Source organism: Cydia splendana, chromosome 4 (genome assembly GCF_910591565.1).
Source record: "Cydia splendana chromosome 4, ilCydSple1.2, whole genome shotgun sequence".
In the NCBI taxonomy this organism is placed as follows: Eukaryota; Metazoa; Arthropoda; class Insecta; order Lepidoptera; family Tortricidae; genus Cydia; species Cydia splendana.
The window spans coordinates 19392323-19419857 of NC_085963.1; the positions used below are offsets into that span (position 1 = coordinate 19392323).

General features: G+C 38.6%; 1 protein-coding gene across 2 annotated transcripts; it reads right to left on the reverse strand.

Annotated features, from left to right (window-relative positions):
• Positions 1 to 27535, reverse strand: LOC134790162 (prolyl endopeptidase). 2 transcript variants are annotated; one of them, XM_063760972.1, is made up of 16 exons: positions 27374 to 27535; positions 23460 to 23561; positions 18085 to 18308; positions 17227 to 17414; positions 16872 to 16954; positions 14110 to 14252; positions 12790 to 12949; positions 12332 to 12451; positions 11595 to 11675; positions 10299 to 10484; positions 9781 to 9894; positions 6228 to 6376; positions 4994 to 5206; positions 4574 to 4713; positions 845 to 1035; positions 1 to 310 (listed from the first exon to the last, which is right to left on the reverse strand). In XM_063760972.1, exons 1-16 carry the CDS (start codon positions 27515 to 27517, stop codon positions 245 to 247), a joined length of 2304 nt encoding a protein of 767 aa, XP_063617042.1. In that variant the 5' UTR covers positions 27518 to 27535; the 3' UTR covers positions 1 to 244. The 2 variants fall into 2 exon arrangements, with proteins under 2 accessions (XP_063617042.1, XP_063617043.1); XM_063760973.1 differs by lacking the exon at positions 27374 to 27535 and adding an exon at positions 26127 to 26262.

Sequence of the window (27535 nt, forward strand, 5' to 3'; positions counted from 1 at the left end):
TCATTGTGTAAAAATAAAAACAAAGTTTTATTCATAAAAAATAGTAGCAATGCGTAACAATATCACCAGTCCCGACTACCGGGACCCGAGGTAATCCACCGGGTGCGTTCGCTATGTACAGTCGACGTCAAAGATATGTTTACAATTTTCGCCTTATTACAAAGGAGTAGGTGCAAAAGTGTAAACATATCTTCGAGTCGACTGCACATACATAATACTATTGGGCAATATGGCGCGGCGGCGCTCACTTCACGAACTTTAGGCCGAGGGTTTGCGTCATGAAGCAGAGGATGTCCGTGTGCTCGTCGATCTAAAAAAAAAACATTGAAATTGGAGTGATTTTTAGAATGGTGAAAGTGTCATTGAGATTAAAGTGGCCATTGTAGATTGGATGATACAATCTCCAGATTACCTACTGAGAGATATTATGTACTAAAATCTCAAGAGATATATACAAAAAAGAGATAGAGAAAAGAATGAATGATAAAGGGTTCCGTTTTTCCTTTTGAGGTATAACCCTGAGATAAAAGCCATCCTATATTCCAAAACTTGGATAAAATTTTGTCTATCAAACAAGTTGTCATTTATTTTTTTGTGATACGGTTCACTGGCTAGTATATGTTGAGGGAGGGCGGGAGAGTGAATATGATATAGTAAAAGAATCTTTAATAACATACGGTCTCTCTAACGGAATTGTAAAAGTTTATGACCGCTACATAACAGTAGGTTGCAGTGTAAAATGAACCTTAATAATTTTAAGTTTACTATTTATGGACGTGTTATATAAAATACAAGTGTGCTGAACAAGCTATTCTACTGAAAATGTGTAGGAGACTGTACTTACAATCTTAGCGGTGGGCTTGCCGGTGCCGTGTCCGGCCTTGGTGTCGACGCGGGCCAGCAGCGGCGCGCGCTGGGGAGGCGCGGCGCCGGCGCGGCGCTGCAGCTCCGCGATGTACTTCAGCGAGTGCAGCGGCACCACGCGGTCGTCGTGGTCCGCCGTCAGCACCAGGATGCCCGGGTACGCTGTCCGCTCTGCTAACAAATATTATGTTCAAAAATGAGGGTAGGCTGTATCAGAGATACAGGCGCAATGGTTTATGAAACGTGGCGTGGACAGCCATTGTTTCCTGTGTGCTAACATAGTTCTTAAGTTTTACCATAGAGAAATATAGTAAGAATAGAGTGCTCACTCCAAACATCAGTTTTGATACCAAAACGACTGTTATTTTCGCAATCGACATCTAGCATCGAGTAGCGGAATTATCAGTACCGCTACTTGATACTAGAATTCTCTAGTGTCGCGATTGAAGAAAATTGTATTGAACAACAATTTACAACGAATATTAAAAGCAGAAGGAGTTGAAAATAGAGTTCCGGTTATAATATTAGCTGAAAATTGTTGAGTTTTAGACTTTTCGGTCGTCGGAACATCTATTGTTAAGTAGCAGTACTGATAATTCCGCTACTCGACGCTAGATGTCGATTACGAAAATAATAGTCGTATTGGTACTAAACCGATGTATGGATGGAGTGAGTGAGCACTCTATATATATTTTTCTCTATGGTATTACCTATTGTTACTAACAAATTTAATTATACTTTAGTTAATTTTATTTTGGTTGTAATTGTATATGGAATTCCTTGTTCTGAAATAAACGATTTGAATTTGAATTAAGAAGGCTGATGCCTATTAACCTTTTGGCCGCCGGACCTAGTCCGCAAAGACGCTCACTCACACGCCAGAGCAAATTTTAAGTAAACAACTAATAAAAAGTTTAGGGATTGCAAATAGTGATATCGATATTTACAATTTATGGTAAAAATCTTCTCAATTTGGCTTTGTTCTTATCCAACTTTAATTTATTTCGAAAATGCCAAAAATTAACATATTTTTTACACACGACAATGTTAAAAATAAAGTTCTTTATCATTAAAAACAACCACTAAACAATATCGATTCATGACGTAATAAAGGTTGAACACGCCAAAACTGGGGCACACAAAATGTAGTACAAAATTATAATAAAAGTGAAAAAGTATATTATGTTTTACACATTTAATAGCATATTTAACGCTGTTTAAAATAACATTCCATATTTTAGATTTGGTCTACACAGTAAGCCATTTTTCTAACTTTCCTACGTACACGGCTCATAAGACTTTGCACCATGTTAATAGAACACTGTCTTGACGCCCATGTCCACATCTTTTGTAGTTCAGGGACCGATTTTACTCCGCCGCCTTTCTTTTTTAAAATTCCCTTCATAATACTCCAGTACTCTTCAACGGGCCGCAGTTCCGGACTATTTGGGGGGTTGCACACTTTTGGTACCACCACGATCCCATTTGCAGCATACCATTCCATCACTGGTTTTGAGTAGTGGCAACTGGCTAAATCTGGCCAAAACAAAGGTGGTGAGTCATGCTTTCTTATGAAAGGTAGCAAACGTTTCTGCAAACACTCTTTTCTATAAATATCGCCGTTTATTGTCCCGGTAGTAATAAACGGCCGACTTCTTTTCCCACAGCTACATATTGCTTGCCAAAGCAGGTACTTTTTTGGAAATTTCGAACGTTTTTTTAATTTACACTCTTCAGGGGCGTCTACTCTACTTAGGCTGGTATAGAACTCTTGCCCAGGAATTTGTTTAAAGTCACCTTTTATGTATGTTTCGTCGTCCATGACGACGCATGCAAATTTGGTTATGAAATTCTCATAAAGTTTTCGAGACCATTTCTTCGCGGATGAGTTCTGTTTCGAGTCTCGATCTGGTGCTGCCTGGGCCTTATAACTCCTTAGGCCAGCCCTACGTTTCACTTTTTGAACATAGGACTGAGACATTTTAACTTTTTTAGCAACATCGCGAGACGAAATCTTAGGATTTGAGGCAAACATGTTCACCACCTTCTCGTCCTTTTTTTTATTCTTGACACCCTGCAAGCCTCCACTTCCTGGCTTCCGATCTATTGTTAGGTGCTTACGGAACTTTTTTAATACGCGACAAACCGTAGATTGAGGACATTTCAGTCGTTTCGCGATATCTCTGTAGCTCAGTAATGAATTTTCTACGTATTCGTGCAAAATTCGCTCGCGTTGTTGATGTTGTTTGCTCGACATTTTGACAACGAATAAACATAATTTAAAAAAACTTGATAACATTATAGGCCAGTGTCTTGTGACCAAGTAGGTGCCATAAAAGTTTGTATATCTCTATTATTTGCATAGCAATAGTCGATTGTACATGCCCCAGTTTTGGCGTGTTCAACCTTTATCACCGCACTAGGCTGTACGAGAAGTCTTTTATACAAGACAACGGCGCGCATGGACTGTCCGCAGTGCAGACCGACAAGGACTGTTTCCGCGCGAATTAAGTAATAATAGTCTCTAGGTCAACGGTGTAAGCGCTGGTCGGTACGTAAACTTTATAAGCGTAACGTTAGAGCCGCGCATCGTGTGTCGGTGTCGATAATATAAATGTAAGTACCGGAACTGCATTGGGGAAAATTACACGTGGATTAATTGAATTGTCAATAAGTGAAGAACAATAATATTGGAAAAGGGTGGGGATCGGAAATGTTCGGGAATGCATGTTTCACATTCGACATGTTCCTTAGATGAGCTTCTCAGTTCCCGTATTACATCCTCCATACCATGACAATTTTTCGTCAATTTCAAATATATAACATTCTCATAGTTAGGCGACACTGACTAGTCCTAGCGTCCGCCTGTACCATTCTTGTGCGAAGCGGTCACTGCAGAGTATCACTCCCCACTACACTATCATCATAAAATGAATCTTTTGTTCTGCAAATAAACCACAAGGACAGATTTACTTGTCTGACTCTACTATCAACAGCTGAAGAAGCTCCCTGAACTTCAGCTATAGTTAATGCCTGTCTCTCTCGACTCGTTTTTCGTTACTACGTTACGTTACGATTTTAGTTACCACCAATTGGCATTTAACAAGTGTTCAAATGTTTAAATAAAACCAGATTTGCGATTTGATATTTATTTTGAATATTCTCATATTGAGTTAACATTCCCATCCCTAGCTGTCTTGTATACAAGACAACGGCGACGAGGAACAAGAAAAACGTTGAAATATGGAGCAATTTGTTTGAGAGCCTTATTATAAAAGAATGGATTTCTATAGCAGCTTTAAATGCATTTTTTTTAAACAAGTACCCAAAACATTAACATGAGTGTAAAAGAAAATATAATTGATATTTTTTCCACATTTACCGAGCGGTTGAATTTTTGTCTTGTATACAAGACAGCGGCGCCAGTGTATCGTTCTGTCGTTGTCTTGTATACATGCCAACGGCGGTCAAAGGGTTAAGCTCCGCGTAGAACCGAAGGCCTGAAATGTCCAGGAAAGGCGTGCCCACACGGGAGGCCGAGGTGCAGGAGATTAGTGCTTAAGATAATAGTGGAGACCGCTTCTCCATACAAACGTAGGTAGGTAGGTAGTTTTCTCTTTGTATTTGACATAATGGAAATGATTTGATGCTTTTCGTGGAATTTGCCAACAAAACCTACTAGCAATTGGTAATAAATGTCATTACTCACCGTCCTTGGGCGTGTGTATGTTGTGCAGCGGGGAGTACTTGAGCAGGTTGCGGAAGTGGGTCTCGTTGTCCGAGCTGCCGTAGTCCGACACCCACGCGTGCCCGATCGTGAACCGGTGGAACCGTAGCATGTCCAGTACACTGCAGGTAAATTCACGTTACATGACACTACTACACTACAAAACTTGGTGTACTACAGCGCACAGAACATCCCGGGGCTTTCTAAGATCGAAATTTCACAAATACATAGAGCTTGATGTATAGCATAGCTCGGGATTCAAAGAACATAGAAAATTTATTGTCCGACTCATTTTTTGTTCCCCACCATTTTGAATCCCCCCGCAATAAATTGTGTGTAGAGATTATTATTATAAAAACATTGGGGTTCGCTCTCTTTGAACAAAACATGTATTATTCTTACCCGACTTGGACGATAGCAGCGCCGTACAGCTCAGGCCGCTGATTGGCGCAGGCGGCCACCAACAGCCCGCCGTTGGAGCCCCCCTGGATGGTGATGAGCTTGGGGCTGGTGTACTCCTCGGTGATGAGGTACTCGGCGGCGGCCTGGAAGTCGTCGAACACGTTCTGCTTGTTGAGCAGGCGCCCGGCGTTGTGCCACCGCTCGCCGTATTCACTGGAAGGATTCAAATAGGTGAGATAAGTGTTGGTGAGGTCTAAAATCTTAAGAGTAGCTTTTGACTAGTTTTTTTAGATTCTATACGCATTATGGCGAAAGTTGTGTTTGTAAATAACTGCTAGAGTTCATTACCAAGGCTTTATTATATTTATACTTGAGTTCCTTTAAGTCACAATAATCGGAATATAATTTTATACTTAGAAAACTCTTTTGAAAACTGTCTTCAGAGCCGCGTAAAAATTTGTTTCATTACAACATCTAAATGTATATCCGGTTTTACCAATCATTAATCGTGTTTAAGTTCGATTATGTGTGGAATCAGCCCAAACTATACTGTTAGTCAATCTTAACTGATCATTGATAGACCTTGTCTGGTCGCAATAAGGTTGAACTCTGGTCGGAGTGTACATACCCGCCGCTGCGGATGTTGGGGATGGCGACGATGCCGTCGAAGTGCTGCATGAACACGAGCCGCGTCACGCTGAAGCTGGGCTGCACGTTGATGTTGAACCCGCCGTACCCGTACACTAGCGCCGGGTTCGACCGTAGTCACTGATCATTGATAGACCTTGTCTGGTCGCAATAAGGTGTAACTCTGGTCGGAGTGTACGTACCCGCCGCCGGGAATGTTGGGGATGGCGACGATGCCGTTGAAGTGCTGCATGAACACGAGCCGCGTCACGGTGAAGCTGGGCTGCACGTTGATGTTGAACCCGCCGTACCCGTACACTAGCGCCGGGTTCGACCGTAGTCACTGATCATTGATAGACCTTGTCTGGTCGCAATAAGGTGTAACTCTGGTCGGAGTGTACGTACCCGCCGCCGGGAATGTTGGGGATGGCGACGATGCCGTTGAAGTGCTGCATGAACACGAGCCGCGTCACGGTGAAGCTGGGCTGCACGTTGATGTTGAACCCGCCGTACCCGTACACTAGCGCCGGGTTCGACCGTAGTGACTGATCATTGATAGACCTTGTCTGGTCGCAATAAGGTTGAACTCTGGTCGGAGTGTACGTACCCGCCGCCGCGGATGTTGGGGATGGCGACGATGCCGTTGAAGTGCTGCATGAACACGAGCCGCGTCACGCTGAAGCTGGGCTGCACGTTGATGTTGAACCCGCCGTACCCGTACACTAGCGCCGGGTTCGACCCGTCTTGGGGCAGACCCTACAATACAAGCACAATGAGCGGTTTCCGAAACGCATAAAAGATGCACCAAGATTACTAATAGGCCAGTATTATAATGCGTACATTCGTTAAACAAAGTAATAAATTAGTCTGTCAAGCCATTCCGTCAGTAGATAAAAGCGGCAAACTTAATAAATGTAGGCGCAATGGGTAGAAAATTTAATAACGCGCCTTTTTCTACTGACAAAGTTGTTAGACCGGCTATAAATATTTAGCGAAAAAAATACTTCAAATTCATAACTATGCATTTTGGTTTTTGAAACCACCACCACTTAAGAGCGCTCTTACAAGAAAAGTCGAAATAACGCAAAATTGATGATACTAGTCGACGAAATTCAGGACTTTGTGCTCATTATTAGAAACAATGAGTACTTGTTCCAGTAAAAGCGTCTTCTTATCTTTTTAAATATCGTTGTAAATATTAGAAAAAGGACTTATTAAATTAGTAATGATATTTTTTCTGATGGTCGTTTCCGGAAAACCCCGTGAAGCACTGAATGGCAAGCTCTTATTTGGAAATGTTGAGAAGTTTACTCTACTAAACCTGGCTATTTTGTATTACTAATACCCTGTACTTTAGGCATATCAAACGAAATTTTTCCTACACACCTTTGAGAAAGAGAAAATCAAAGTAAAACGAACTCAATTTTCTCTCCGAAACAAGTGTCAATTCCTACGAAAATCTACTTAATATCGTAGTCATTTTCATACTCAAGCAATCTGCAACGTTTGCTTATACTGTTGGTATACATTAGTGTTTATGAAATTCTACTATAATTTTTTGGCAATTTTTTGAAAACTACTCTATATTACCGATGACGCGCGCTGCGCCAGCTCAGTGCCGCGGCAGAGCTTGTAGAGGCAGGACGTGTGTCGGTCGGCTCCGCACATTTTCAACGGCGACAACGAGATTTTTTATCATTGTGTGCGGCGGGCGCCGTGTAAAACGCTATACTGTGTGCGTGTAAACCGCAACGAGAGACTTTGATCCTAGCACTGTTTTTATAGTATTATAATTTATAATGGTACAGTTTAATAAACTACCGGACAGGATTAAAAATATTTGAAACGACCTGACATTCTATATGTATTAATTTTGACTCAAGATAGTACTCAGGGTCTGATGATGGAGCCGGAAGGTGGTCACCGGTACCAATCAACCATGCAACTAAACCACTTCGTGTTTAGGCTCGTTTTATTCATCTCAACAAGATCTTTGACACAAGATAGTACTCATGGTCTGATGATGGAGCCGGAAGGTGGTCACCGGTACCAATCAACCATGCAACTAAACCACTTCGTGTTTGGGCTCGTTTGATTCGTCTCAACAAGATCTTTGACACAAGATAGTACTCAGGGTCTGATGATGGAGCCGGAAGGTGGTCACCGGTACCAATCAACCATGCAACTAAACCACTTCGTGTTCAGGCTCGTTTTATTCATCTCAACAAGATCTTTGACACAAGATAGTACTCAGGGTCTGATGATGGAGCCGGAAGGTGGTCACCGGTACCAATCAACCATGCAACTAAACCACTTCATGTTTGGGCTCGTTTGATTCGTCTCAACAAGATCTTTGACACAAGATAGTACTCAAGGTCTAATGATGGAGCCGGACTGTGGTCACCGGTACCAATCAACCATGCAACTAAACCACTTCGTGTTTGGGCTCGTTTGATTCGTCTCAACAAGATCTTTGACACAAGATAGTACTCAGGGTCTGATGATGGAGCCGGAAAGTGGTCACCGGTACCAATCAACCATGCAACTAAACCACTTCGTGCTTGGGCTCGTTCGATTCGTCGCAACAAGATCTTTGACAAAAGTTAGTACTCAGAGTCTGATGATGGAGCTGGACTGTGGCCATGGGTACCAGTCTACCATGTAACTGAACCACTTCGTGTTTGGGCTCGTTTGATTCGTCGCAACAAGATCTTTGACACAAGATACTACTCAGGGTCTGATGATGGAGCTCGAAGGTGGCGACGGGTAACAGTCTATCACGTAACTGAACCACTTCGTGTTTGGGCTACGTGTTTGGGCTTCGTGTTTGGGCATCGTGTTTGGGCTTCGTGTTTGGTGTATCACCTAGTGTCAAAGATCTTGTTGAGACGAATCAAACGAGCCTAAACACGATGTGGTTTAGTTGCATGGTTGATTGGTAATGGTGACCACCTTCCAGCTCCATCATCAGACCCTGAGTACTGTCTTGTGTCAAAGATCTTGTTGAGACGAATCAAACGAGCCCAAACACGAAGTTGTTTAGTTACACGATAGACTGGTACCCGTGGCCACCTTCCAGCTCCATCATCAGACCCTGTGTATCTTCAGTGTCAAAGATCTTGTTGAGACGAATCAAACGAGCCCAAACACGAAGTGGTTTAGTTACATGATAGACTGGTACCCGTGGCCACCTTCCAGCTCCATCATCAGACCCTGTGTATCTTCAGTGTCAAAGATCTTGTTGAGACGAATCAAACGAGCCTAATCATGTTACTACATGGTTGATTGGTATCCGTGACCACCTTAATCATCATCATTATCATCAGATCCTCAATACTAGTTCGTTTTTAAACCCTCGTTGATACAAACTTTACAACCTATAGGTACCAAATGCTATGACGAAACATGTAAATAAGCGAGTACCTATAATTTATTTCGAGTAATACTTATACCTTCATAAGTACGAGTATGGGGCTATTCATAAATTACGTCGTTTCAAATGGAAGGCGGGGGGGGGGGGGTCTGGACATCGGATGATGGTAGTATGACGTAGGAGGAAACAGAGTCATCCGAAGCATGATTTTTGGATGATTTGAGGTGTGGGGGGGTCAAAAATAGATGAAAAATTAATTTATGAACACTGCACACACTTACATTTGCACTGCATTTAGTATTTTCGTACTTACCAAATAACAGTTTTAGGACTTTAAAAGTTAAGCACAGTTAGTGTTGTTATGGTTGATTTCAATATGCTTCGCGAAGGATCAAGAATGTTTAATCCATCATTGTAGTGCGAGTGTGGTAGAAGGGATCGGCATACTGAGCTCGCACGGCCTGCCGCAGCGCGTAAAATACCTAAACTCGCTCAACGCCGAAATGTAATAGCGCTCTTAATATATGACGTTATCTATGAAAAGGGACCTTATTGTCGATGGCGCTTACGCCATTATTAACGATGCGCCGATATTAATACAATGCCGCGCGACGCTGAGCAGCATAAACGCCATCGACAATAAGGTCCCTTTTCCCCAATATTATTAAGGTTTGTCCCAAATATTAAGGTTTGTCCCAAATATTAAGGTTTGTCTGTATCATTTTTTTAGTCGTGACTGTACCGTTCCTTAACTATGTATTTTTTTTTGTAATTCACCTGAACATACCTTCTTAGAAACTATGAACATAGGAACTTTAGTGCCATCTTTGCTTGAGTAGAATATCTGCTTGGCCTCGTACTGCGACGCGTCGAAGCCTTTTACCGCCACTTCTCTGAACACCTGCCGATCAAAGTCACACGTTATGTTATATTACGGTTTAAAATATCGTGTCATACGTCAGTACAATTGGAGAAAATAATCTTTAAAATAATATAAATAATCTCTTATAATTTCGACACCATCATAATTTTTTTGGCACAACTCAATTACCCGATTATATAATTAGTTTGTCAATAAATCAAATAAAATTAGTATTAAATGTTCTACGTTAAAGCACCGAGCACGAGAAATTTCCCGGGCTCGTCGATTACACTTTTAGGGGCCCACATATTACCAGTTCGCCTGGCGATATCAGCCTGTCACTTATTCGGAACAGTCACCTTTAACTGACGGGCTGATTTCGTCCGGTGAACTGGTAATCTGTGGGCCCCTTAAAGTGTGCCTTTAGTTAGTAAGAAACATACCGTGGGCTCATAAGGCTGCTTCTTGAAGTCCACGTGGTATATGACGCCGGGAGTGAGGAACGACATGAAGTGGTAGAAGATCTCGTGCTGCTCCTTCTTGCCGGAGAAGCCGACCACGGAGCCGACGGCCAGCGGGAACGTCTGCAGCAGCTCGCCGGAGGCCATGTTGTGCAGTTGGAGGACGCTCTGGAAAGATCATTTTGATTTATGTTATCGTGGTGAAGTCAGGAGAATATAGGGTAATTAATTAGCCAGTAACTGGCCACCCCAAACCAAAAATGAATTCTATTCACCTATAAATAGAATTCCTTTTAATATAAGCTGGCCAGTTATTGAAACCTTATACTAAAATGAATTCTGTTTATAGGTGAATAGAATTCATTTTTAGTTTAGGGCGGCCAGTTACTGGCGAATTACCCTAGCTTGCTTTTATTAAGGATTATAAAAATAAATTTTTGGCAAAATTGCATTTTTGGTACAAGCTTTTATTGCTGACTGTATTTTCTTTCCACAGACAACTAATACTCATTGAGACAATTCTAAAAACCCCAAACACAATTAGGTTGCGTTGTTTTACCACAGAGTTCCTATGGCCACCCCTTGCCTTCATCATCAGTTCAGCTCCATGGTACCATAATATTGCATTGTCACCCGACTGATACACGTATGCAAATGTTCAGCTTCATCGGAAACCGGGAAGTGGGTCAAATTTAACTTGCAACATTTGACCCGTACAAACATGGTTACATATAATGCAAGTTAAGTAAAAGATTGTAATAACGGTGAAATTTACGCGTCGTCGTATAGCGGTCATTCATAGCCATCGGATAGTGGTCGAAGGCGGTAAATATTGGGTCCTTACCTATGAAATTGGCGTTTTTGTTCATAGATATAAGTCTGATCCTAGTTTTTTTTTTTTTTACAAAAGTACATACACAATTACAATAAAACTACAATATGATTTCGCCAAACTGCTTGACAGCAATTAATTGTTATTTTTTATTGTTAAGTGTTCAGAATTAAGCCTTGAAAATAGGTCTTTTCATGTGCTGTCGGTTCGAGTATTAAAATTACTTATATTTTTCTAATGGTACCAATTTTCAAGAAATGGAGATATTGAAAACATACCTTAAAGGTGTCAAAAATTACTGGAAAAATTTTGTTTGGTTTGAATTAGCCATCAAAAAAATATCCGCAAAATTAATTGTATGGAAATTCGTGTTTCGTTGAAATTCTCCGAACAAAACGCCAATTTCATAGGTAATGACCTAATATGTGGTCTTTCTACTAACTCACCTTTACATCTCTGACATAGTGTATAACAAGTTTGTCGTTGTCCACCGCCGAAGCCCAGTCCAACACGTCGCTTGAATGTTCCTGGAATAACATATTGCGATTTAGATTACTCGTCTTTAACCGTAGTAGTGTAGTAGTCTCTTAAAGCACCTGAAGTGGACTATGATTTTAATCACACTTTGTTAACTTTATTAACCATTAATTGAGTGTATCTCAAAAACAAAAATTGACGGGATCGGGAGAAAGGTTACTTGAGAATAAAAGTTACGTTAGGTTGATTAGAAACTGAAGGACTTGGACGCATTTTCTTCAGTGTATCCTCATAAGGCCCATCATAAAAGAAAATGTGGCAGTTATACTGAATTCCTGTTGTGAAATCGAACGAAAAGAGATGTAACTCTAGTCCAAATGAAAATGACTTTTCCAAAAGATTATTAACACATTCAGTGCCGAAAACCCTTATTATCGGGTATTTTATGATTTCGTTCCCAGGCCAAACGACCCGATAATCGGGATCGTGGCACTACTGCTTTTATGACGAAATTGTTGTGGCCTGGCGCGGACGTCTTGTATGGCTGGGTGGCAATGAATGTGTTAAAGTGGGTTAGGGTGGTATTCCAACTTACCAATTTGTTTGTCCATTGTGCATTGCGCCTCACTCTCTCATTAAGCAAAATGTGAGATGCAAATACACATTGGACCAAGATATTGGACAGATAGAATACCATCATCCTTACCGGTATGAGCGTCTCCCAGTTCTCCTCGGCGGGGTTGTGCAGGTCGATCTTGATGAGGCGGTAGTTGGGCGCGTTCTTGTTGGTGCGGAATATGCACACCGACCCTTCGTTCGTGATGTACTGGAATTAACAAATAAAAAATCTTTAGACAACCGATAAATACTAACAACCGTTTCTTGTAACTATCCTCTTGTTTCCATCTACTATTATGGTTTTATAAATTTTCCCGTTGACAGAAAAACGGTCGGACAGCGAAGACGGGGCACCATCATAATTATATCACAGCGAAACATTAGGTACTGCATTTGTAATATTTGTTCGTATATTTCATAAAATTATAGCTGAAAATCATCAAAATTATGTCACTTTTATAGTTTTAGCCGTTGGGTATAGGGTGGGGCGTACGGGCGACACGACCAGTAGCGCCGCAGTCGGCACACGCCGCCAGTGTGGCATACCTCGTAGTCCGCCTCGAACTTGTGCACGATCTGTGTGAGCGGCAGCTTGCCCGAGATGTCGGGCTGCTTGCTGAGATCGGAGAAGAACAGCAGGTTGTCGCGGCAGTCGCGTACGGGCGACACGATCAGGTAGCGGCCGCAGTCCGTCACTTCTGCGCCGCTGAAAATAGCAAACTCAGTTTTAAAAATATTCTAAACATATACAGCCAAACTGTACTTGGTTCGGTGGCTATGTTCATAAGGATGGTATTCCACCTATCCGATTCTTTGTCCAATGTGTATTGCGTCTCACATTTTGCTTAGTGAGAGAGTGAGACGCAATGACATTGGACAGGTGGAATACCACCCTAAGAGAGGATATTTGGCAATCGTAGATGTTTGTGCGCAGGCGGTAGAGCGGGTGTGTCTTTTATCGACGAGGCGAGGCGACGTGACTTCTGAATTGTGATAATATTTTTTACATTTGCTACTTTTTGTGGTTTTCTGGATATACTACGATGTCACATATACGATGATCAACCTAAATAAAGTATGAAATCAATAATTACGTTTGTCTATATCATAAACTAACACAGAACGTGACTAAGTTTGTTCAAAGTGCCCAACAATACTAGCACCTACTAAGAATTACGATAGACTAAATCAACAAAATGACAAAAAATAACCCCCTACAACTGATACTAGGCTAAAAAAATAATGTCCACTCTAAAGCCTCTCCAACAAAAACATAAATTAATATACCTAATAACTAAAAAAAAAAATATGACAGCCCAAGATTTAAGATCTAGAAGGGTTAATAAAATATATGTATTGACATACTGGCGCTTGTCTTCGCCCATCTGCTGCGTATGGCAGTCACTGTCAATAGATAGAAAACATTATACGTATAACTGTTGACATTTTATAAAACAGTATAGAAGTTTGACACTTTGAACAAACACAAACATTGAACTTTGGGAACCGTAAAATGTCGCTTCTTAGGGTGGTATTCCATCTGTCCAATGTGTATTGCGTCTCACATTATTTAGTGAGAGAGTGAGACGCACTGACATTGGACAGATGGAATACCATCCTTAGGCGGACTTTACATTGAACGCGGATCCGCACGCAGCTCCGATGTAAACGTTCAGTGTGTCTCGCTCACTAACGAGCGGCGTGTGGGTCTACGTCAGTGTGATACTCGCGTTAAAGAACCCATGTCGTGGATTTGATAGTTAGTACGTTGAGTGGCAATGATGATGATGATGATGATGTCGTAGAGCACATTCTACACGTTTTAAAGAGAAAATATTGGAGTAATACATTTTGCTAGAGGCTTACATCCTCCATAGCGGCTCCTCGGGGAACTCGACCACGATGACGTCTTCGGCTTGCAGCGTGTTGAGCCGGTGGTAGCACAGCTTCTGGTCGCGGTTCACCTCCGTCTCGGAGCCGTCCGTCTTGCCCGTCTGCTCCGGGTACCTCTGTCAACACATCGTAAAGGATGATCTTGAGAGTTCAAAATGGGCAACTTAATTCACACTCAAGCTGCACGATTTGATTTGATTGCAGGGGCTGGTCTTGGAACAAGTAATGTTCACTTGTTTCAAGACCAGTGCCCTGTTTATCAAAAGCTTGTAGCTTGTAATACAAGTGGAAGTCCCTTTCTAACAAAAGTTGTCAAAAAGGGACTTCCACTTGTATTACAAGTTACAAGCTTTTGATAAACAGGGCACATCCCCTGTTTACACACGCTGCACTAGATATTGGATCCATTTTGACGAAGAGTCCTTTTGAAACATATATATATATACAGGGTGGAAAGGCACGACGATCCTTTCCGGAAATGGGAGATAGTTTAGCCTAAGCTCTATATTTTCTCCATAGAAACTATGTTAATATGGGCAACCGTTTCTAAATTATGACCTTTTAAACATCCACGCAAAAAACTACTTTGTTCTAACCCTAACAGGTGACAGGGTCAATGAACTTACTTGTAAACAATCAGTATTCGACAGGAAATTATGCTAATTTGTTGCCATCTAACCATTTTTAGGTCTGCTTACAGCACGGTAAGAATCATTGCAGGATTTTCGCTTTCTTAGTGGTTCCACTTGTTCAATACTTGAATGAAATAGTTATGTTATTCCTTAATATTAATAATACTAACCACAACATTGTTTACAACGACAGTTCAAATGGTGACATTGACAACCACTCAAAAGTACGCAATCGTCTTATAAATATCTCTGGTTTCCTTGACTGATAAAAAGGTTTTAGTTTCTTAACACGTTTCACAAAATTATTTTCGAATAATTGGAAACTATTTAAAATAATAAAAAATTACATGTAGGTTGTGTTAGTTGCACCAAATGAACTTGCAAAAATGAAATACTAAGAATAAATCAAGAATAAATACTTCTTCAATACCAAACTAACAAACCTTCTTGCGTGGTAGGAAATAGACAAGACGTCTGATGTTTGAAATTAAATTTTCATTGAACTATACTTATTGAATGTCATATTCTTCAAATAAAAATGTTAGATGCTCGTGGCTATTTAAATTTGTGGGGCTGTGTAAAAGATATGGTGTACCAAACCAAACGGAATGTGAAACTGCGGACGAAATGAGACAAAGGCTAATTGGTGCTTTCTGCGGAGGATAAATGACGAAGAGCATACACTATATCGCATGTGCATCGACATACTCGGGTACGGGCTGCGGCGGCGTTGTAATACACGGAGGTACATTTGAACACCGTATGTGAAAAGAAGATAGTATTAAATATTGGAAAAAAGTAATTATCTAAGAAAGTAATAAAATTGTTTGTAATATTTTTGCATGCATTTGATTTATTTGACATTTATGCGTCATTCATACATCATTGCGATACTGTCAACGATCGGAAAAAAGTGTAAAGTCCCGAGCTTTCCCGACGGAGAGCCTTAATCTAGCCGTCATGTGCACATGCTATAGGGTTATCACCACAGTTAAAAAGTAGTATTTTTGCAATTTTTATTTTTTACTCAATTAACGATTCTTACCATTACCAATAGTCTCTGTATCACTTAAACGACCTAATACTTCCGGGAAGGATCGTCGTGCCTTTCCAACCTGTATATATACAGGATGACCTTACTTATTGGACAAACCCTAAAATCCCACGTAGGATTACTTCTTAGAAATGCTCTAACGGTAATATTTTTTTAATTAGAACAAAAGATAAAAAAATAAATTATCAAACAAAAGTTATTTCCAATAATCGACAGCAAAATGAAACATGCTGTATTAATCATTGGCAGTGCTTTTGACAATTTGTTTGAAAATGTGCGGCAATGATGACATTTGTCAAAAGTCAGAATCTTATTAATGTCATAAATAAAAAAGATAATCAAAACGGTCGAAGAAGGTTTCATACTATTTATTACCTCAGGAGCTACTAACACATACAGGTTGCTCCAAAGTAATAAAATCGTAATTTGTTAATTTCTTCGTAACCGCTACACCGATTGCTATGATACTTTGTATACTGGTTCTAAATACCCTAATGCATATGTACATTTCGGCTTTGTCCAATGGCTAGGGACACCCTGTATATTAATACGAAATAATTGATAGTACCTGTGTTGTGTGCAATAAATTTATTGATAGATTCGTTAATGTCGTTGTATTTATGCAAGACAATGAATATAATATGTACATAGTTATGTGCACATGTCTATTTAAGTGCACATAACAGAACTATCAAAATAAATAGTTATAGATGTGATATATTTACAGCGTCGTTATCCTTGTTAAAAATGGTTATGGCAGCGATAAGGAAAACTACATTGACACTGTGTGCATATTTTATGATTTTTGTGAAGGCGAGGTATGCATTGTTGCTAGTTTTGAGTTAACAGATCAGTTCGGTGACGATCAATGACCTAAAATTTACACGTAAAAATGCCCATGGAAGCCAACAACTCACCATAAAGCTTCTAATACTTGTTTTGAATAATAGTAGTTCATTGTAATGTAGCTGGTTTACACTACGATTAAAGGCTTAAGAATGTAATTATGGGCTTCATCAAATCCGATCCGACGGAGCGTGGACACTTACAGAGTAGAATAATCCCTTGTTGTCCTTGGTCCATGACATCGATGCAAACTTCACCTTCTCTAGGACCTCCGGGTACTCCTCACCTGTAATTAGAATTTAAAAACTATTAATTCTGTAACAATACTTTGGTATAGTCACCTGAAATATCTTGCATAAAGAAGATCGCAAATATTTCTAAGATATAAGTAAACTTAAAGTAAAACCTAATGAAATGTAAGATGCAACACAACAAAAACTTTTGTGAAGAAGTGCCATTTCTATCGTGGAGTAATAGAACTGCCTTTAATTGTCACGCGAACGTGGCGCCATCTTCCGTGAACCTTCTCAGAGACAACCCGTCATACTTGTATCTTACCTGTGGCAACATCCTTCAGGTGTATAGTGATCCAGTCCGAGCCGCTGGCGGAGAGGCCGTACGCGAAGGTGGCGCCATCTTCCGTGAACCGGGAGCCCGAGAGCGCGACCGTGCCGTCTTCGGACAGAGTGTTGGGGTCGAGGAACACGCGCGGCTCGCCGTCCAGGCTGTCTTGGATGTACAGGACACTGGAACGAGGAAAATGGATAGTTATATAAAGGCTTTGGTCTCCTGCCAACAAGCGTCCCTGACGAAATGTGATGTGTATTTGGCGTTACAGCGGGCTTGACATATATTCCGATGGTGAGAAAATAGATCAGGTATTCATAATATTATTCGTCATTACGAACATAAACACATTAAAAAATAGTAGATAATACAGTGTGGTATTACTGGCACCTCTTACTAGACTAGGAGTGACATAGGCCCCGTGCATGAACTATAGGGGGCAGCATAGGAGCCGTCAGATTTTTGGCGCGAGGCGTAAATGTGACGTTTATTCTTCCGATGTAGCCCACAAGATGGCAGAACCTACTATGCACAAGGAAACGTACCGACGAGAACGGTAGATGGTAGCACTTGTTTTGGCAATGTATATGTGCACATAATGTTTCCGATTCAGGCCACAAGATGGCAGACCCTCCAACGCGCAAGGTCCCTATAGCGCCACACCTAACTTAGTCTGTTCTGTAGTCAACTAGTATAGCAAATATGACTTTATTAGTGGTTATCGCCAGTTGGCAGAGACAATTATGGTGCAGCAATAGAAGTTTAACAACAGGCGATCCCGAGACTACTAACTCCATCTACGGGGCAACAAGGACAACTAAGAGACAATATAAAATAAAATTCACTCACTTTTGATTCTGCAGCCCAGTATTTTTAAAGAAGAAGTACCGGTCCCCCCTTCTAAAGGGGCACGAGTATTTGGGGTAGTTCCAGAGCTCGGTGAGACGCGCGTTGATGTCCGCCTTCACGGGGCAGGCGTCGAGGTACGGCCGCGTGATTTTGTTCTCTGCCTCTATGAATTCTTTGGTTTCTTCTGAGTCTGGGTCTTCTAGCCAGCGATAGGGATCGTGGATCTGTAAATGTTATAGAATAAACGTTAATAAAATAACGTACGTCATAGTCAATAAATTAAAATGATCTAAAAATATATATACAAGTATTTTTCGCCCACTGTAGTGTTTTTTAGACACTTGTGTCTATGTTTTGTACTCATCAAGGACAGGGGTATTGCATTGCAACGAGCTTAAGTTCAAAATTCAGTTCACTTTCACTACATTCGAAGTATCTAACAAACGATTCTTTAAAACAGCTAATCGACTGCACACTTCAAAGACTGACTTTATCGATCCTCGACATCCTCCTGACCTGAATAGATATGGTATTAAAATTTAAAGCAGTAAGCCATGCAGAGGCGGTAAAAGTATGTATAGGTGAAACACCGACTAATTGATTTATTTTAGTTTGTAATAGACGTTAATAGTACAGTTCCCCATCAGTTATCAATTATGGCCAGTTCAGACGACGGACTTTTGTCATGTAAACATACCATAAGATCGTGATGATTTAATATAAAATATGCATAAGGTCGCCCCTATAGACCTCGCTTGAGATCTAGGACGATGCTATCATACATCTGCAACGCGCCCTTTCTTGGTCCGTGCTCGTTGTTGGAAATAATGTTATATTAATTTTATATTAATATATATCAATGTTAAGAAGACCGCGGCATATAAAATGTATTACTTGGAAGACCGTTATAAGGCAATAACTCTTGTATTTGTATACGTAATACTTCACTCGGGCATAGTTATTATACGGCTCGGCCACGACATTGAGCGACTTGCGACGGCGGCAACGATAACCATAGGTTGGAGCTAGACACAGCGATCGGACCTGTCGTTCCCACCTATGGTTGCCACCGTCGCCAGTCGCGTAATGTCGTGGCCGAGCCGTTAGAAAGGGTGAGCTTCATTCCTTCTGCCTTATCGACCTTCTGTAAGAGGAGTATGCGTACAAACATAAAAGTTAAAAGCAACGAAAGAGCTCGTCGAAGACGACCTTTCCTCAGATTGACCTTAAGTTCAAAAGATAGCAATCTAAAACAAATTATAACCTAAACTGTTTAAAGTGATTGCCGTCCGTGACATTTTTTGCTACAAAAAAGTTAACTTATTCAAGTTCACAATGCATAACGAACACAATGGGAGCAAACTAAGCGACGCGAGTTCGATTCGGACAAAAAAAAGAGGAATGCATTTTTTTGATATTATTATTAATAGGGCATAACATAAAAAAATAGTTTTTGTTTACACATGCGATCAACTACATTAAAGCAATAAAAATCAAATCATATAATATATAATTTGAACGCCAAATTGAGACTTTTATTGGATAATCCATTATATTCTGTAAATGAATATATGGAAATGACATGTAATACAATAAATTGAATGTAATTAATTTATCTATTGACCTGTATTTCATTTTTATTTTAATTTGACGATCATTATGAGATATCCATGCTTACTGTATTGACATTGTTTTTTCATTTTATATTATTTGACGTAGTTAAAAATATTTAGTTAATTGATTGCTTATAATGCTTTTTAAATTGTGTATTGCATGACATTTGTATAATAGGCCTGATGACAAATTTTGAAAACCCTTTTAATATCGTCGGTACACTTGTATTAGTTCCGAAAAACACTATATTTCAGTTACACTCATAAGATTTAACATAGATAATTGCATTTTATTATAGCTAGTTTAAACTTCGCGCGAAAACGCCTCGCATGCCATTTGTGACGTCATCATTTAGTTGGTGGTAGGGTGGTAGATATTAAAAATAATAATAAAATAAAAATAATAACACCATATATTACGATTAGGGATGATAAATACATTACAAAAATTTATCCAAATAACTCATTATACACAAAAACTCTCACACGGTTGCAGTTTAAGATGAATTATTTAGATACATGTAAATTTTGAGTGAAAATCACCGAACACCGGTTTTACTTTTTAATTTTTCATTTTTTCTAGTTACGACAGCCAACATGGCAATGATAGTTCCATTCAGCCAAATAATTAAAAAAGTTTGTTGTTGAAATATCGTATTATTTAGTATTTTATTTAAATAATAACAAATAGATATCTACTTTATATCGTGTAATAATATTTTTTGGACGTAATAAATGTTTAGTGGCGAAATAACATTTTTTTTGCACCTTTCGAACTCTTTGGTGCCCACGTATAGATTTCGGTCAATGAGGTTGTCTATGTTGCTCTAAGAAATATGTTATGGATTCATGACGTCACTGTTTGGCGTTTCAGTAAAAATGGCCGATTGGAGAATTTTGCACTTTTATTTTATTGAATATATTAATAATCCTTCAGTTTATACTGAGATTGGGCCATTTTTTAGAATCATATTAACATCATGTTTCGTTGACACCATTATTTCCATGATTCTTTGTTACTTGCAACAGGCCTATTACAATCAATTGTTATTTTCCTACTTGACGATCATAATATAAATTCGTATAGATTAGTGTAAAATAATTTATGTTGTAATTTCATATTATGAAATAAATAAATCTAAATCTATAAAGATGTCTCGATTCCGGATAGAACATAATATTTTTTAAATTTAACTAACTATTGCATACCTAGTTTATTATTCTGCGAATAACTGTCAAGACATTGGATGTAAGCGGTTTACAAAATTGAATCACGTCTGTAAAAACGGTACGCAAAATACCATCAAAGTTAAACATAACAGTACGATTACGTTAGCATATATGTACATATTGATTCGTACAAAATGTCTATTTATGGGGGTTCCAATCGCCATGTCGCGGACGTGACTTGAAATAACGATGAGCAGGAATATTGATCAGCTGTGAGTAGTTCTAGGGTGATAGTGTTGGAAACGCATTCGAAATTATAAACATGTCAACTTGTTTCGATTACTAACAGTGCATTTCGCGCGCACGAATAAATACGAGCAAAATGCACTGCGAGTAATTTAAAATCATGTTGAGATGTTTAAAGTTCGAATGATCCTGGTTAAGGGTGTAGTTGGGAAATAACGCAGCTGGACTGGCCGACTACTACCAGCAATTAGTGTTTAATAAATAATTATGGGATACTCGTACACAAATCAATCGAGTTCGGCAGTGAACTCGACACAAATAAATGCAAAACTGGGTAGGTGCTTAAAATTTAGTTTAAATTTAGAAAGAACATTTATATTAACCGAGTAGTCCGGCATAGGTATGGACCGGTTTTTTTATCCGTTGCTAATCGTGATCTTTGGCAATGTATCTTAATAATGTATATGTAAGAGTATGTATTTTAAATAAATCTTTACAGAGGTCGATGACCTGAACGGCTATTGTTTTTTTTAACGTTAAATCAGTGTCAAGTGAACGTGATTGATAGTTAGTTCATACCAAACATTACCGTGGTAATAAATTACACGATGTTTATAAGACTGCGCACAAGTCATGTAAAGTTGGATAATGAACACACATTATGCGTAGTTAATTGTGAATGTGCATTTATGTAACATTACTTTTTCGCTGGTTCAGCGAGTTAAAGCGATGTAAATTTCTTCCCGATGAATTTGATAGACAACTTTGTACAAAAAAATATGTAAAGTCACAAGTACAAATTGAACTCGCGGTCATCAAGATTAGGTGCAGTGTTTTTTTAACTCTTCAAGTACTTAACTAGAAATAAGAAGAACAGCACAGGAAACGTTAGTGGCCTAGAGGTAAGACGTGCAATGTCAAGCAGATGGTCGTGGGTTCGAATTCGAACAAGAAGGAAGTCGGATAGTGTGTTGGTTCAAGTGTCGAGGAAGGTAACTTGTGTGCATGACAATGTCTGTCGGCTTCTGCGCAGGCCATGCTACGTGCCCAGCATCGATACCTTTGAATTATAACGTACACGTAACGATAAATGAGCTATATTACCTACAACTACAATGACACAAATAACAGTAGGTATCGATAAATTCGTGCTTTTTATAAAAAGAGGATAAGACACGTAAGTTGCGTTTACGATAAGTCGCCAACTATTACGTCAAGTAAAGAATCACTCGTGTCATGTTTACGATGCTTGTTATTAATTGTAAGAAATCTATAAATGTCACTATTTGTTTATACGATGTTTATCCTAATATGAAAGAATATCTTGACGTTTATTAATGTTATGTTATAAGGCTCAAATCCCAATGGCCCTACACGTATTACGTATTTTGTTAAGATTAAGAAATCAAAGACCACCAGTATTATGTGTATATGTATATGTGATGTGTATTACTTTGAGATCAGTGACCTTAGCGATTAAGTTTTAATGTGATTAAAATTTTATAATTAATAAAATAATTGGGGTAATGTGGCCTGCTATAATTGTACTCGTAATTATCTGCGCGTGTTTGTTTCAGATTTGACGAAATGCTTTAGAGTTACCCTTTATCAGCGCAGAGATCAGGTTTGAAGGGAATGTTGCGACGGAATCTAGTATCAAAGGTATCAAATAAGGCTAGACCTTTAAAAGTAAAGACTAATGATACATTTGAAGATATTTGTTTACTATTTGGAGAATGATAACTTTTAGAGTCGAAGGCTATATTAAGGAAGGAGGAATCATCTTAGAAGCATCAAAAGCTGTACGTGTACAAGAAAGGCATCAGATGATTAGGTATTGTGAGCCTATCTTCATGCAACAAGTTAGTGAGACAACGAATATTATTATAAAGTTATCAAAAACAATGCCCTTTTCAAAGAAATTAGTATATTAATATAAGATCTGAATGTTAAAGCATCAAGTTAGCAACAAAAGTTAACAACTCATAATTGAACCAAAATGTGCATTAAATTGATTGGATGGTGCAGGACTGGACTTAACCGTTCGGATGTACCTACTTGTCAAAAGTTGGCTACTGAAATGAATAACCCTGAAATTGTAAATTAGCTCAAATTTTCTGAGATGTATACGGGACAAGGCATAAAAAAGATTAACCCCCTATTCATAAACGCGCTACAAATCTCAATTAGCTAATAATCGTTTGTCCTTATCTGTCCTTTTGACTTACGTATTTGTAAGAAGGATAAAACATAATTTAACTAAATCAGGCCCGTAAAGTTTTATGAATAAGGGGGTAAGCTTTTAAGTTTTAATTAAGCGGTTTTAAGTAACTGTTGGTCCCTTACCTTGGTCCCATGATAGTCGTCGACGACGCTCTCATCCCGCCGCGCCACCGGATACTCGAACGTCATGTTCCTCGGCAGCGTGGACACACGAGCGGTCGCGCACTGCAACAACGCAAACACCACATAGTACGCTAGCATCGTGCGGACAGCCACCGGCGACTGAACCCGCTTGTACGGCCACCTATATTTGTACAGAATACGGATTTCTTGCATAGACAACGCACCGATCCGTGCCCGTAGTCCTTGCTAATGCTTGACGATGCGATTTCTGATGCTGACAGCTTCATGGTGGAATGATGTTTGATTTTTAATTTTTATGACAGCTGCCAGCCAGAATGCCAGTACGTTTGTGGCCAGTATGTAGCGGTAATTTATGTGAAGTTGTAGGTTTTTGTATAGTCAGCATCAAATATAGATGGTCAAGCAAATCTTGTCAGTAGAAAAAGGCGCGAAATTCAAATTTTCTATGGATGATATCCTTTCGCGCCTACATTTTTCAAATTTGCCGCCTTTTTCTACTGACAAGATCTGCTTGACCCAGTATAGATAGATAGTAACCGACGTACTTTATGTACAGTCAAGTGTAAAAACATGGGTGTACACAATTTACTCAAAAATATGTCCCATTGTTCTTCAATACTTACCGTCAAAAATGTTGAAGTACCTAAATATGTAAACTTATTCCCAATTTGGATTCGAGCTATTTTTTTTAAAGATTTTTATAACGCGAATATAAAATCAAGTCTGATTATGATCACGCTCAATAAAATACTACAATAACATAATATATTTACAGTTAAGAAAAGAACCTTGAGGGTTCTATACCTACCTAACTGTAAACACAAGAACACAGTTTACGACACAAACAATGTATATAATCGTATTCTTCTCACATTTATCAAACTGCTATTCCGGTAGGCGGCTTAACTTGATGATTAACGTTATTTAATTTTACAAGCGCTTTGGAAATGTGCTCCTATCCTTTACAATACCCTAGTGTAATCAGACCACAAGGTTTGCGCCTGCTAGTCTGTGCGGAAAGAGAAGAATCGTGGAATGTGGGCCACATACATTCTACAGCTCTCCTCTTTCCGCACAGATAGTAATTCGTAGTATACGTTATCATTATTAAGGTGCCTAGCCAAGATAACGATCGTTGATAGAAAACGAAAATCGAAACTTAAATAATGTACGGAAAAAGTCACGTCTTTTTGTAGCATCTGTCATCCCGATTTAAAATAGGAGGTTCGCCCTGAATCCGAATACTGCTCCAGTCGTGCACAATGTTTTGTAAATAAACAGCCTCATTTTAGAAAGCAGAATTACAGCAGTAATGTAGCATACAAATGTTTATTTATATAAAGTACTTAAGTTGCTAGCAATGACCTGCATTGTTCTTAAATGCCTATATCAAGAATATCTAAAGTATGTGGCATTTTAACTACAAATGGCTTCCATATGAAACCTTATGACAACCGCATAGGGTATCTTTTCATGTGAATTTGTGGCCCCAAAAAGTACTGTTACAATTATAAAAATTTATTACTTTACAAATTTACACTTTAACACTTTATAATTTTTTTTATGTTTGACGATCCTTTTGTGAAATTCTTAGTGTTAAATTTGATCGGTAATATTATTAACATCAATTCTCTGATAATTAGATTACGATCAATTACGATTCATAAGAGCTTGTTGCTAGGCCTACATGAATAAAGTTTATTTTGAGTTTGAGTTTGAAATTTATCATATGTACTTATAAAAGTAAAGAAAATGCTCCCACTTTGGCTAATATGTATGTATTACGATTTACGAATTCCCAATTTACTTTTTATTAGTCAATACTTAATTACAATTTCAATAATACGCGCCGAGTTAGAGACACTTGATTTCAGAAAGAATACGTAAATATTTTGATAGGTACTTAAAATAATGACGTGATAATGTGTAAAACACTATTGGGCACCATACTGCACGGTGCACTAAAACTGCAAGACACATTTATACCTATCAGCTAAATTAAATATCAGGTATCTCTGTACCTACTCTAATTTATACTGTGTAATCACCAGACATCGTAAATTTTATAGCATTTTTGGTGCAGCGGAGTGGTGTTAAGGGAATTGGTATAGATAATTACAATTGAAACGGTAAATTAAGGTTAATATTAACGCTAATGAATCATTAGGGTTGAAATTGTTTGTACCAATTCCGTTAACACCAGTCCGCTGCACCGAAAATGCTATAAAATTTATGATGTCTGGTAATCACAATTTATTTATAGACAGATAACTTTGTCAACTTCATATCTCCATTTGACATTGTTTATAATTATGATTATTATGAATTTTATGATGCAGAACATAATATTGAGGAATGTGTAGTGTAGTAGGTAAGTATAGTATTTTATCAATATTGAGAAAGACTTCATATTCGGTTTGGAAGGCAAAGGATGCATATGTCTGTGGATGTAGGATGTGTATTGTCTAAAATGATTAAGAATTATAGGTTCTTTGTTATTTATCAACTAAAAAAGTGTTTATTAAATTAGTGCATAGTTATTTAAATGATTAATCACAAACTTAGAGTCAAAAATATGCTGAAAACAGCTTTAGTTCAATTCTTGGGATTATGAAGATTGTAGTAAAATAACAGTTGAAATCTTACCTCTTCCATAACAAAGTTCCAGCCATTTTCCAGGTAGCTGGCGAAACCCAATGTATAGAAACAATACGCTTTGGCGAAGATCTGCTTTATAGCATAACTAAGCATAATTTATTTTTTGGCTTAAACTCTTTCCAATTCCACTATAGCCACACACATTATTTTTCTCAAATCTGCTTATTTGTCACTTAACAATAGGAACACAATGATTTGTCTAACCATTTATGAAACATTAGTAACATATTGGTGATAAATTATATTTAGTGCTGTGTATGGATATGCTATTGTTATCTAATGACAATATGGTTACAGTATGTCTTTATCAGTAGCCTAGAATAACTTATTTAGTATGGACTTGTGCACTTACTTATCAGGTAGATGGGCACTATAGACAGTTTCTGTATGGATCTCTACTACATGTACTACTCTTCTACTATATAAATATCAAGTTACTTAACTTCATTGTTGAAGAAAAACAAAGTGGCTCCAAACATCATTTCACAATTCTTTTTAGTTTGACCACTTGTCTTCCATTAAATAAAAACAATGACAACACTTCTATGTGATATTTTTGTTCATCGGTCAATTGAGTGTAACTCATATCTCAGTACTTGAATTTAGTTTATATATTGTATATATATAGATAAAGCAAAGCACTGATTATTTATACAGTACATAATAGTATTAATAGTATAATAGGTACAGTCACCTGCAATAGTATGTTACACAACGAAGGCCGCAAAAATATCTGACACGATTTTATTTGTAGAGCCATAGCGCGTCACATATTTATGCAGCCTTCGAAGAGTAACATATTATTGCAGGTGACTGTACATTTAATATAGTTGGTTTAACTCATAAATTTCTTTGAAACATACTATCTCAATAATAATAGTTATAATATCTTATACGATACACATATATACAAACGGCATAGGAAAGTGGAAACAGTGTAAGAGTACATAATAAACACTCAGTCCTACGAAAAATTCTTGATATCATTCGGTTAGAGATAACCTATGAGGGTAGCTAATTATTTAATTTCTCTTACAAGTTCCACTTCATTCATTGTAATTCTAGCCAATGTTAGACCGTAACATGCCGCTAACGAATTTGTCCTTACGATAATCCTTATCTACGAAAGCCACAGCAACTATTTAATCGTTGATCGTACGTACACAATTCAAATCCACAAAGAGCTGTCACAAATTAGATTCAGGTTAGGCTATGTAAACGAGAATATAACTTACAGGTAAGTGATGAAAAGCAACAGGTGTAGGTGTGAGTCTCCGGTTGATAACCAAATTGCTCTGGTTATTATTTAATGCCGGAGAAATTGGCAAAATCCGGCGATGAGTAGCAAAAAAGCGACGCACAGCCTTGTACGCTGACATTTAGCGTAGTGTTGCTAT